Here is a 12,990-nt window from a genome sequence, read left to right as displayed (position 1 = left end):
CCGGTTAAGTAAAAACATGTAATTGTATTATTTATTAAAATATAGAAAACTAACATTTTTATAATTTGGCTCCTTTCCTTAAAAGTCACCTTTGTTCACACTAAGAAAACATTTAGTTAGATTGCCGTTGATTGTAATTATTACGAATAAGCATTTTATGTGTGAATAGGGTCAGCAGCGAGGACATTATTTTAAAGGGGAATGGTCACTTCTCTGGAAATTACACCATTTAAAAAAATAAAAATAAAATAGGAGGTTAATTATAAAAATTGTTGTGTTCTGAAAAGTGTTTTAAAGAACTAAAAGTGGGGCAATCACCATGGAAACGCATGGAACCAGCAGGCACATTGGATAGGTGATAGCCTTTTCCAAGTTGACACCAATTTTCGGAACAAACAACTTTTGTGCATAACCCCCATTCTTTATAATTCTCCCATTCTCTATATGCTTTCTCCATGGTGACTACCAGGTGCAAAGAACAGAGCTTATTACAATGATTGACTTAGAACAAAGATGGAGGCACCTAGTTGCAGGATAAAACGGTGTTGATTTCCACATTTCATTTTATGTCTCATCTATAAAATACAGATTTGCCAAATATAGGGTAATATTTAAAGTATTTAATAAGTAATATTAAAAATCCTGATAAGTGACAGTTTCCCTTTAACTGACTGACAGTATTTGTAAAATTATGTCAATAAATTTTAACCTTGGTGGAAAAGTGGTGGAAAACATTTTCTAGCTTTATTTTGTGCATTACCCCCAAATTATGACACAAAGAGAAGTAAATCAAAACTAAGATAAGAATGAAATTATACCTGCATTATATTTTAATGACACATTGCACCTTTATATTTCTATTATTTTATGCTATTGTTTTTTTTTTGTTTTGTTTTTAAATCATCAGTCATACTTTGAATTAAACTTCAACTTCCTTCCTCTAACAAACCCCACTGATCCCACTCTCCATATGGTTTGACATAAGGTAAAAAAAACGATATGCAGTGATTTAGAAAACATAAAGAACAAACTGTTGAGTAATGGCAAGCATATAAAATATACTTAAAAAAATAAAAAAGGTGCCACACAGAAAAATAGACAAGCTGTAGTAGGATTTATTTTAGGATAGGTAGCTTTTCTGGCCCTATTGTTGACCTTATTGTTTTACTACAGGTGAGGGTGCCTTACATTGACATACGTGTTGGCAATGACTCTACTCCAACTTTGTTTATGATGGTTTTCAGTCTTTATTTTTCACAGGTTTCTATGTAGCTAACACTTTGTGTACATATCCTTAAAACCTCGTTTAATTGGCGATTGCTCATGAGGTAAATACAGACGTGTCCTCAACAGCTGCCTGATGTATTTAGTTTGGTAATAAACTATAATGGAAAAGACTAGGTACAAATGTGATAATCTTAAAGGTGGCTTTCTAACTGTACTTCTGTCTGTGTTTTTATACGTTTGCATATATTATATTTCTGGATTCCATTTAGAAGGGCCTACAACCTTCCTAATGACTCTGCTTGTGGGAATTATGGCATACATGTGGCATCTGGGAAAAAAATCCTGAATATTGGAACTATTGAAACAAACACTTCCCTGTTCTTTATGCACCAATTAAATCATTGGAAGATTGTTTGATTCTAAACACAATAAAATATTTTTTGACTTATAAGTGCTACACTCCGTGGCCATGAAATGTTGACCTCACATTTTCTTCTCTATGTATATACACCAAAAGCTTATACTGAAGATGGATATTTGTGTAGGTTAATCTTTAAAAATGTATATGGTCACCAAAGTTTACAGTTATCAGTAGGTCTTCCAAATGTATACGTATCGGTCAGCACCAGTATAGGCAAACTTTAGGATTGCAGTTATCATATTTGGGTTATCATATTTGAAAAGGTTCTGCAATTTAATAGAATGTGTGACATTTATTTGCCCAGTGGAATGGGGTTCAAGACAGATGAGGTAAAATGATACTGTTTAAAAAAAAAATGCCAATACTTTGTAAATGGTTTATACAGGGTCATGCATCCTTGTCATATATTTCCGAATTCAACTGCCATTTTCCAGTGAGATATTATGTGGATTTTGCAAGACCCATGGTATTTCTATATTCTTATTTACAACACAATTTGGGTGCTGTTTCCATTTAACTTTTCCCAAGTGTAGGCTGATTATGGGACACATTTAGAATGGCATCCAAGTCACAGTCATAGATGTGTACAAGAAATGTGCCATATGTGCCTGGGAACACTTAATGCTAAGACATTTTGTGATCCCACAGATCTATTACTGCACTTTGCATCAATTTGGGCTGCTTATGATTTTTTTGAAGTTAAAGTGCATAAACATTGACTGTATTTTTATACATGTGGTATTTTGTTAAGGACATTTTAGCTGGTAATTCCGAAGAAGCAATTTAGTTTTAGTTTTTTTTTTTTATATGAATAAAATGAAATGCTCTTTTTTCATTGAGTAATACAAGGTGTCCATGATGTAGAAGATGTCTTAGGAACACCATGAAACGTCATTCTGCAAAATAAACAGATGCACTATCCGAAAATCTGTGACAGGGTTGTAATAAGAAGACAGGTATATTTCAGAACAACTTTGAAATAAATGCAAATCTATACCAAAATGTAAACAGTAATTAAGGGATTTTTAAAAAAATGTAGTTAAAGGTAATTTCATAAAAATGTCTCCTTTAAAAGAACAAAAATCTTGCAAATGTTTGTAAGGCACTTTCTGACAATACTGGAATAATACTTTGGCTTTAATCAGTGGGCAGTCATGTACTGATTTCAGAAAAGATGGGTGCTACATTTTCTCATTTTTGATCAGATTCCCTGTCATACAGCAGTGATGAAAAAATGTCATATTCTGGGTACCGCTGCTGCTGCTGTTGCCGTTTGAGTTTAATGTTGCTAGGCATAAATGAACCTGGAATATCCTGTCCTGAACCTGGCTCAACAGAAGAAGGTGTATCTGGAAAAGACAGAAAAGTATTACATTCTTAAAAAAATTTAGATTTTTGTTGTTCAAAGATACAGATAAAATAAAGTAAGTAAAACATATTTTAATTTACTACAAACTATAACAAGCAACAAAATGTATCCACTTTTTTCTTCGTATGGAAGCATATGGAAGTATGGGTTGTTAGCCCCAGCGTTATGTAGATGATGTTATATAGATGATGTTATATAGAATAAGTAATGGTGAGTGCCTGGAGGTCCATAATACGGAGGTGGTTGAATATATGACAAGAACACTGGGTCACAGTCATTTACAAGTCAACACTTGTTGTTTATAATATAATTGTTCTATTCCTCAGCTCGAACAAGTATCTGGAATTAATACCCTAATTCGTCCACTGAAGATGGTACATGGCTTCAGAAGTAGCACAAAACATTACTAAACTAGCACTAAACAACTAAACTCTTCTTCCCTTTGCACGAGGAGCAAATTGCTTTAATCTCTGGTAGCTGTAATGTTCCAATCAAGCCTATTGTTTTAAGAACTATATCATCAACTGGGAAAGGAGGTGAAGGTCCATCATAGAGTGGTCCTCGTTTTGCAGTTGTTAAAAAACAAGCACTTTCTTTCTACATGGTCTTTCACAATAGTATTTTTAGTTCTATTGTAACCATAGAACTTCAAGATATATGGTTCTCAACCTATAAATATACTTTATTTAAGAGAAAATAAAATGTAACATACAACTGCAATTTTATTATAAAATCAAACCATGTACAAGACATATGACACTTATGAAAGAACTACATTCTGCCTTAAATAAAAAGTGATGATAATCATAGGGTAAATTAGGAACTTGTCAAAATTAACTCATAAAGAGCAACATATGAACATCAAATAATTACACCTTTTGTTATCCATTCCCCATATCAGCCAGATTATAGTCTGTGAATCCTCTGTTAAAGCTATGGTCTAGCCATAATAAATGTATTTTGAAATTAAAGAACCATAACAACTTAATCAGAATCAAGTTGTTACGGTGCCAGGAGGGCTCTGATGCTGGCTTATCTTCAGAGGTTAAACTCTACATGAATGGCTTATCCCCTGAAGGTAAGCTGACACAGTAAAGTACTGACACAGTAAAAGGTTTCACTTCAGTTTTCAGAGTTGACACTAGTCAGCTCTGCACCAAACTGCTGTTACAGTTTGAGGCTTCAATCAGGAACCCTCTGACAGGGGTGCCGCTGATAAGCTGATAGTGTCACCTGACACTCTTATTCTATCAGTAGATCCCCATTCACAAAAAGGAGTGAGAAACGTATGTATTTTTCTCACTCTATTGAATGGGGAGCTATTGTGTCACTGTCAGCTTCCTGATTGTAGCCTTGGACTACAGTGGACGTTCGTGAGCAGAGCTGACTAAGGACTTCAGGGTTGAACTGGCACCAAGGACCTCCTGGAACCATAACAATTTAAATCCCACGAAGATGTTATGGTTCCTGGAGTCTTTCTTCAAGAGTTGATAGGACACATATCATTTTTTGGTTGCAGTCACTTAGACTGTTTATAAATCTGTTCTTATACAAGATTCATATAAACATATTGTTATACAACGTCAACCCTACCTGCCCTACAAGGCCTGCACATTTGTTGTATCAATCATCCATATCTAAAAAAAACAGGTGATGAGGGTAGTGATACTAATATTGATGCTCCCATATCACAATTTCTTAAAGGGGAACTGGAATTTATTGGAAATGTAAACCATTTAATAAATAATTAAAACTGACCAATAATTTGTGCTACCTTTTTACATGAGATGCTCAATTTTCTTTTAAATGTATGTTAAAGATTTAGCAAATTACATCTTGATCCAGTTCAGACAAGGCATTTTCTACTCATGTGCAGAGGAAAATAACAATTGGCAGGGAGCTTAGATGGAGGCGCCCAGCTGCAGGATAAAGAGATGTGGATTTCTACATTTCATTTTACTCTTTATACCACCGTGTGCATATTTGCTAAAAATCGGTATAAGTAAACATATTGTTAAAAGTTCTGGGAAAAGATTGTCCTCCTTTAAATGCATATTGCTATCAGTTACCTGCTTCACATCTACATCTGAGCTTAAATCTTCATCAGAACAATGCCTCTCTTTTTTTGTAATCATAGTGATTGGAATGACAACTACAAGATTTAAACGTTAAGTTAATTCAGTCCTGTGAAGGAAACAGATATACTGAAAACGTTAGCAGGGTTATTCGCTGAAATAAGAATTCAAAGTGAATTTCAATGTAATGGCCAATGCAGCTGAACTGGAAAAATACTTTGAATTCAGGACAATTCTGATTTTAGTGAATAACTCTATTTCACACGGACCACATTATAATTTTAGCATTCCTTTATGAAAATGTAAAACATTAAAATATTTATTGTGACCCACCATGAATTCCTATCATGTGTTCCAAAATCAATACTCTCTCTGCTAAAATTTTCAGGGCTTCTCTTAGCTGTTGGACACCTTCTCCCTGTAACAAAACAACAATTTATAGTTTAAACTAAAATAATGTTCAAAGTGATTATGTACACATATTGTCCAGTGAATCGCTTACCCCATACCTCCACAGTGCTGTAAGACCTCTATAAGCATAGATGCATTTCAGATCTATCTCTTAAAAGAACATTCCAAGCAACTTAATTATGAATAACCTGTTTCCTCTCCTTCCCCCCATTGTACATAGTCAAACCATTTCAGTACATTTGGACTTTTTACCTGGGGTACACCAGTCACTGCTCTCTGCCTCCGCCAGAATGCTGGAAGTGAAGGCTTATTAATTTCTGTTGGCTCAATGGGCTTGCTCATTTTCTAATCACTCTCTGCTAATAAGCTATGCCTGCACAACTGGGCTTAGCTTAGTCAGACAGTTGCTGGCTCTCTGACTGATGTAATGAGGCTGGGAGCAGCGCCAAGTAGAACCCAAGTATGAAGTCAAACCATTCTAACACAGTTTGAATATATACATTTAGCAACATTGAGCAGGGTTGGACACCAGGACACCACAGCGACCATAGCGTGCTTGCTTTAGTTATAGTGCTTGTATTATCCCTCTAATAGAATATCCAGTTCAATCATTTTGAGAAACACATTTTTTTTAACTTCAATTTTGTTTAGTGCAGAACTTCCAAATATCCCGATAAACTCTTTTCATAAAGGAAACAAATTCATTGTGGAGATAGGAGGAATTTATTAATCTTAATAAAGATTCTTCAACATTTCTTCATATGTTGACCATTGTTTCTAATATTTAATTTTCTGTGTAAGGTAAGCATTTATATATAAAACATATGATAGTACTGAAGTTCCACATTTTGAAGGTTTATATGTGAAAGTGAGATTTTGATCAGTGAATTTGAACTTAAAATCAGTTAATCAAAGTAAGTGGAGGTCACTGCAATTGGGTTGCTTAAAGCTGTCCTACACAAACTAAAATATAAATATAACAGAAATGCATTAGCTAAACAGCATTTTTTTGGGAAGAATTGTTTCCACAACTCACTGTTTAGTGAAATATATCAGTGTAAATGTTAGAATTTTAAGTATTGAAAGAAACATTAAAGGAATACTGAAGTGTAAGGAATACATATCTGTATTCCTAAGCTACAGCCCTGATGCCCTTTAGCAGTCTCACAGTATGAGAGTCAGGAAGTAAGATTCCCAGCTCTCATGTGCACAGGTCTTGGAGGCATAGCTTAAAGTCCAGATTCCAAGCCTAATTCTAATTAGTTTAATATTGGGTTTTGGGGAGTTGGAAGAGGGGGCAGGACTGCAGGCACTATAACAACTTCACAAAGATGAAGTTATCAAAGTGCCTACAGTGTCCCTTTAAATGTGTTTGGTGCTGATACCTCTTCTCCTTTGTGTCCTTCTTCTTTAATACCAGGTTCACCCTAAAAGAACACACCAAAATGAACTATTTAGTCGTTTTCAAACCTAAAAATGAGCAGAAATCAGATGCTAAACCAAGTCTACATTTCAACAAATGATTGATCTGTTAAACGTTCTCGAAGGAATGTAATAATTCAAAAGATGAGAGAATATTATGTGAAACTGACATGTTCAATTACTAAAGTGAGAATTGAAAATGAATCTAAAATTTAAGTCCAAAGTAGCCAAAGTGAGAATATAGCTGATTGATCATTTTTACAGTTCGGCTATTTTGATCTGTAGTTTGAAATTTACTTTGAATTCTCAGTTTAATCAATAAACCTGTGAATTTTTTTTTTAAATAAATTCAGTCTTGTGAAAATTGCCGAGGAACCAATGTGAATTCAAAGTGAATTTTAAATTTAGACAAAACAATCCGAGCTGGAAGCATAGCTAGCTGACTTAAAGAATATTTCAAATTCACCTATTTTGGCCTTAAATTTTAAATTAATTTTGAATTCACTTTTAATGTCCAACAATTCCAACTTTAGTATAAAACCCTGCTAATATCATACAATGAGAAGAATAAATAACAGTTTTAAAATTGTCAGAAGTGAAAAAATATATAAATGCTTTACATTTTTAAATATGTTGGCTAACACAGTTTTTTTTCTGATAACAAGCACACCATCTTCTACTCTTTTAAAAAACCTTGTTTTTTTTTTTATCAGGAAACAACATGCAGATTTAAAAAAATAATTAAACATGTATTCCTGATCCTATAGTGTTAACACCACCATCTAGCCCCCCAAGGCCCCTTATGACTCCATAAATATAGCAAGATCTTAATGTATTCAAGCCTGAAGCTGTAAATCTGCATGCTGTTAGACTAAGAAAAACAAGCAGTCTCCTGACATTTGGTAGCCTGATCCAATCACAATGCTTCCCCATAGGATTGGCTGAGACTGACAAAGAGGCAGATCAGGGGCAGAGCCAGCATGATTCAAACACAGCCCTGGCCAATCAGCATCTCCTCATAGAGAGGAATTGAATCAATGAATCTCTATGAGGAAAGTTCAGTGTCTGCATGCAGAGGGAGGAGACACTGAATGTTTGGATGCACTTTAGGCAGCCATGACCCAGGAAGGATCTCTAACAGCTATCTGAGGAGTGACCAGTGAAGTTATCACTAGGCTGTAATGTAAAAGACAGTGTTTACAGCAAAAAGCCTGAAGGTAATGATTCTACTCACCAGAACAAATTCAATAAGCTGTAGTTAAATCCTAGAGACTGTTTTATATAAAGTCCCAGGAGACTTGTAGTTTCTGAAATATTTAAATGACCATGTCTGGTTCCATTAATCATCTAAAAGTGCACTTCTGCCACACTCTGTTGTACATTTTGATCCGGTCTTTTTAATTAAAGAATAAAATAGTAAACACAATGCAGTAAAGGGCATTGTGCAATATAAAACCGAACCTTATAGGAAGGCTTACTAGAACCGAAAACGTTCACAGTCATACATAAAAGGCACAAATAAAGTAACAAGCTATTCAATATTGAAAGCACAACGTAGAACAGCTGAAACACGTTACCAGTGATTGCCAAAAGACAAAATTAAAACTCCCATAATGCTTGCTCAACCATAAGGCTGGCAGAGCATCATAGAACTTGTAGTCTTATAACATCTGGAGGTTTACCATTTGCCCACCTCTGCTCTTCACTAAGTCTGTATAATCTTATGCATTGAGCTGTTGCCCACGTGATTGGCTGATTAGAGCTGTGCATTAAAAAGTAGATCTACAAGCATACACAAAAAACAAACTAAATTAATGCGTTATAGACAAAGGCATTGCGCATTTGGTACTTACAGGTGGACCTCTAATACCTTGCTCTCCTGTCAATCCTGGCAAACCCTGTTGAAAACAAATTAATAAAACAAAGGAAAAAGTAAGATAGATTATATTCAGTAGGAGAAATGTAAACTTTTTACTTTATTAAAACCATATATCAGACTCAACATGGTTAACAAAAAAACAAACACATGCATTAGTAACAGGTATTGAAATCTAGAATTTCAGTAACACGCTTTCCATATTTGGTAATAAGTGGATGTTTTAGTAGTTCATTTAACAACAATAGCAGCAAAACTAGCATGATAAAAAAAAAGGTTGGACATCATTTAGTTTGTACTATACAATTTTTTTTGTTTACAAAGCTGGAGTCCTTTATCTGCTCTTGTTTATTAATTTCATAATAGAGAAACATGAATGACCTGTTTTCTAGCATTAAAATAAATACTGTGTTACCATTAATTTATGTCACAAGAGCCCAAACTTGTCCTTCGAGCTGTTGGTTCTCCAGCTGCCGACAGCTGTCACAGAATTTTGAGAATGGAATGTTAGTTCAACAACAGCTGAGGATCACTGCCCCTGCTTTAGCCTACAGATTTATTGGTTACAAATAAAGAACAAACATAATAATAAGAACGATATGTCACTCACCCTGTCCCCTTGGTCTCCTTTTTCTCCCTTTGTTCCTGGCTGACCTGCTAATCCTGGTTTACCCTATAAAAAATAGTAAATCTATATAGTAAAATATGCCAAAGATTTCATATTTGATGTAACTTAAATGTTATTTAACATTCTGCTTATCTCTAAAGACTTTCTCTGTTATTTTTGCTCCCCCCCCCCTTATTTTATTTATACCCACCCAAATGTCTTGCTTGACCAATCCTCACCTCTTCTGTGCATCTCCATTCCATAGATTTTATTGCAGTCCTGTTTTGACCCTATCATCCCTGTCTTCCACAGTCAGAGTTTTAAAAGACCACTTCTAACAAACCTGAACAGTGCTCAGGGTCCCACCCACCCCTCCCCAACACCACCCCACCCCATGTTTCTTACTACATTTATAGATAGAATCCCTCACACAACTTTAGATAACTCCAAATAGCAGCTGCAAACACTACCAGTAATGAGCACAATCCACCTTCTTAACCCCTAACACTCAGTCCTCCTTCTTACTTCGGCTCATTCTCCTTTCCTCTAATTACCTACCCATCAGAGCAATGCTCTATACTCTCCTCCTCTCCTTCTCTCTTATCTCCCTCAGAATCAAAATATCTCATTCCACCCACCTCCCTCAACACACTCACATTTACATCAATCCCTCTTTGCTACACTCCCCCCTTCTCTCATCTCAAGCCCTGCACTCATTTCTCTATTCTCTCTCTCCTGCTCTAACCCAATCTCACCCTAGTCGCCGCCCATATAAAACCCATTCACACCTCCTGTCACTATCTCTCCTCCTACTTCTGGCAGCTGGTGACGTCTCTCCCAACCCAGGGCCCCACACCTCATCTGCTCACACCAAAATAAATAGAAACCATGCAAACCTCCTCCAAATACCCTGCAGTTTATCCAACTCTACCAAAATTCAGTGTGCACTCTGGAACGCTCGCTCCATTTGCACTAACATCAAATCTACAACCATACATGACCTCATCATCTCTAACTCGCTCACAATATTGGCACTCACTGAGACCTGGCTGTCCCCATCCGATACCGCTACTCCTGCTTCTTTATGTTTCGGTGGTCTACAGTTCTCCCATACTCCTAGACTCGACTGTAAAGGAGGTGGTGTAGGCATCCTTCTCTCCCCTCAATGCACCTTTCAACCTATCCTCCCTGCCCCTGCCCTATCCTTTACTTCCTTTGAAGTTCACACTGTACGCCTTTTTAAGCCCACTCCTTTAAGAATTGCCATCATCTATCGCCCCCCCGGTCACCCTAAACTATTTATTGAACACTTTTCCTCTTGGTTACCCCATTTTCTTTCCTCTAGCACTCCCTCTCTCATACTTGGGGACTTCAATATCCCTATCAACAAGCTCAACTGCCCTGATGCCTCCCGTCTGCTCTCTGTAACCTCCTCCTTTGGACTCACACAGATTTCCTCCTCCGCAACTCACACCGCAGGAAACACTCTTGACCTCATCTTCACCAATCTCTGTACCACCTCTGATCTCTCCACTGATTCATTTCCTTTGTCTGACCACCATCTGCTAACATTTAACATCTGCATACCTCATACCAAAATTTCAACACCATCAACTCTCCAACCTCGCAGAAATCTCAACTCGATCTCCAGCACTTCTCCACCACACTCCAAACACTCCTTTTACCCATCTCAAATCTCAACTGCCCTAACTCTGCAACCTCACTCTACAACTCCACTCTCTCCTCTCAACTTGACATCATGTCACCTCCTACAGTTAAACGCAGCAAGCGCCCCCAACTACAACCCTGGCACACTAAGCTGACCCGTTACCTCCAAAAATGTTCCAGAACTGCTGAACGCTGCTGGAGAAAGTCTCACTCTGCATCTGACTTTGTCCACTATAAATTTATGCTGCGCTCCTACAGCATGGCTCTTTCCTCTGCAAAAGTAAACTACTTCAAAACCCTCATAAGCACACTGTCCCATCAACCCAAACACCTGTTTCACACTTTTGATGCTCTTCTTCGTCCTGTGACTACCCCTCCTTCCACCACCTTGTCCGCCACAAACTTTGCATCTCATTTCACTGAGAAGATCTCTACAATCAGGAAAGAGATCTCTAATCTCTCTCCTTCCCCTATCATTATATCACCCAACCCCACTCCCCCTGCCATCCTATGCACATTTGCACCTGCTACAGCACAAGAGGTTTCTGCACTGCTCCTGTCCTCCCGCCCCACCACCTGCTCTCTCGATCCTATTCCCTCGCATCTCATCCGCACTTTGTCTCCCTTTCTTGCTCTTCCTCTCGCTAGCATTTTCAATCTCTCCCTTTCCTCTGGCACATTTCCCTCACCCTTCAAACATGCAACCGTAACCCCGATTCTGAAAAAGCCCAACCTTGATCCCAACTCCTCATCCAACTACCGCCCTATCTCGCTACTCCCATTTGCCTCCAAGATCCTCGAGAGAGTTGTGTACGCCAGATTGACAGACTTTCTCGAATCCAACTCTCTGCTTGACCCCCTTCAGTCTGGATTCCGCGCTGGTCACTCTGTCGAAACTGCTGTGACCAAAGTATCCAATGACTTAATTGCTGCTAAATCTCACGGCTAATACTCTATCCTAATCCTCCTTGATCTTTCTGCCGCATTTGACACTGTTGATCATCAACAGCTTCTTCACATTCTTCATAACTTTGGTCTACGGGATACTGCTCTCTCCTGGTGCTCCTCCTACCTCTCCCAGCGCTCTTTCAGTGTTTCTTTCTCTGGTTCTGCCTCTTCTCACCAACCCCTCTCTGTCGGCGTCCCCCAAGGATCTGTCCTCGGCCCCCTATTGTTCTCCATCTATACTGCCTCCCTTGGTAAACTCATCAGCTCCTTTGGTTTCCAATATCATTTATATGCAGATGACACGCAAATCTACCTGTCCTCCCCTGATCTCTCTCCGCCCACCTTGACTCGTGTTTCTGACTGCCTCTCTGCTATTTCCAACTGGATGGCTGCTCACTTCCTTAAACTCAACCTGTCCAAAACAGAACTTCTAGTTTTTCCTCCCTCAAGTGCTGCTACTCCTGTTGTCTCCATCCAAGTCAACGGCGCTACTATCACCTCTACCTCGCAGGCTCGCTGCCTAGGGGTTCTTTTCGATTCTGACCTCTCTTTTACTCCCCATATCCAATCGATAGTCAAATCCTGTCGCTTCCAACTCAAGAACATAGCGCGCATCCGCCCATATCTAACGCCGGACGCGGCTAAGATATTGGTTCATGCTGTTGTTCTCTCTCGCCTCGACTACTGCAATCCCCTTCTGACCGGTCTTACATGTTCCCAGCTTGCACCGCTGCAATCTGTAATGAACGCGGCTGCGAGGCTTATTTTCCTGTCCGGTCGCACCTCCCACGCCTCCACGCTCTGTCAGTCCCTGCATTGGCTTCCAGTTAGATATAGGGCCCAATTCAAAATTCTGTCACTTGCTTACAAATCCCTACATAATGCTGCTCCAACATACCTATCCTCCCTCATACACAAGTATGTCCCGTCGAGACCCCTGCGCTCATCCCAAGACCTACGCCTATC

The 12,990-nt window shown here is 38.2% G+C and overlaps 1 protein-coding gene across 1 annotated transcript in view; it reads right to left on the bottom strand.

Moving 5' to 3' along the window:
* Nucleotides 1–2,629: 2,629 nt before the first annotated feature.
* The window catches only part of COL26A1 (collagen type XXVI alpha 1 chain), a 374,102-nt gene continuing 363,741 nt past the window's right edge, over nucleotides 2,630–12,990 (bottom strand). Inside the window, exons 11-15 of the mRNA XM_063444114.1 lie at nucleotides 9,412–9,474; nucleotides 8,779–8,823; nucleotides 6,889–6,930; nucleotides 5,426–5,510; nucleotides 2,630–2,997 (exon numbers count right to left, since the gene is read on the bottom strand). Coding sequence (XP_063300184.1) covers nucleotides 2,840–2,997; nucleotides 5,426–5,510; nucleotides 6,889–6,930; nucleotides 8,779–8,823; nucleotides 9,412–9,474 — 393 coding nt within the window. The 3' untranslated portion in view covers nucleotides 2,630–2,839. The remainder of the gene's footprint in view (nucleotides 2,998–5,425; nucleotides 5,511–6,888; nucleotides 6,931–8,778; nucleotides 8,824–9,411; nucleotides 9,475–12,990) is intronic.

This window comes from Pelobates fuscus, chromosome 1 (assembly GCF_036172605.1).
Source record: "Pelobates fuscus isolate aPelFus1 chromosome 1, aPelFus1.pri, whole genome shotgun sequence".
NCBI lineage: Eukaryota > Metazoa > Chordata > Amphibia > Anura > Pelobatidae > Pelobates > Pelobates fuscus.
Note: the sequence above shows the minus strand (reverse complement) of the source record. Positions and strands in the feature narration are given on the sequence as shown.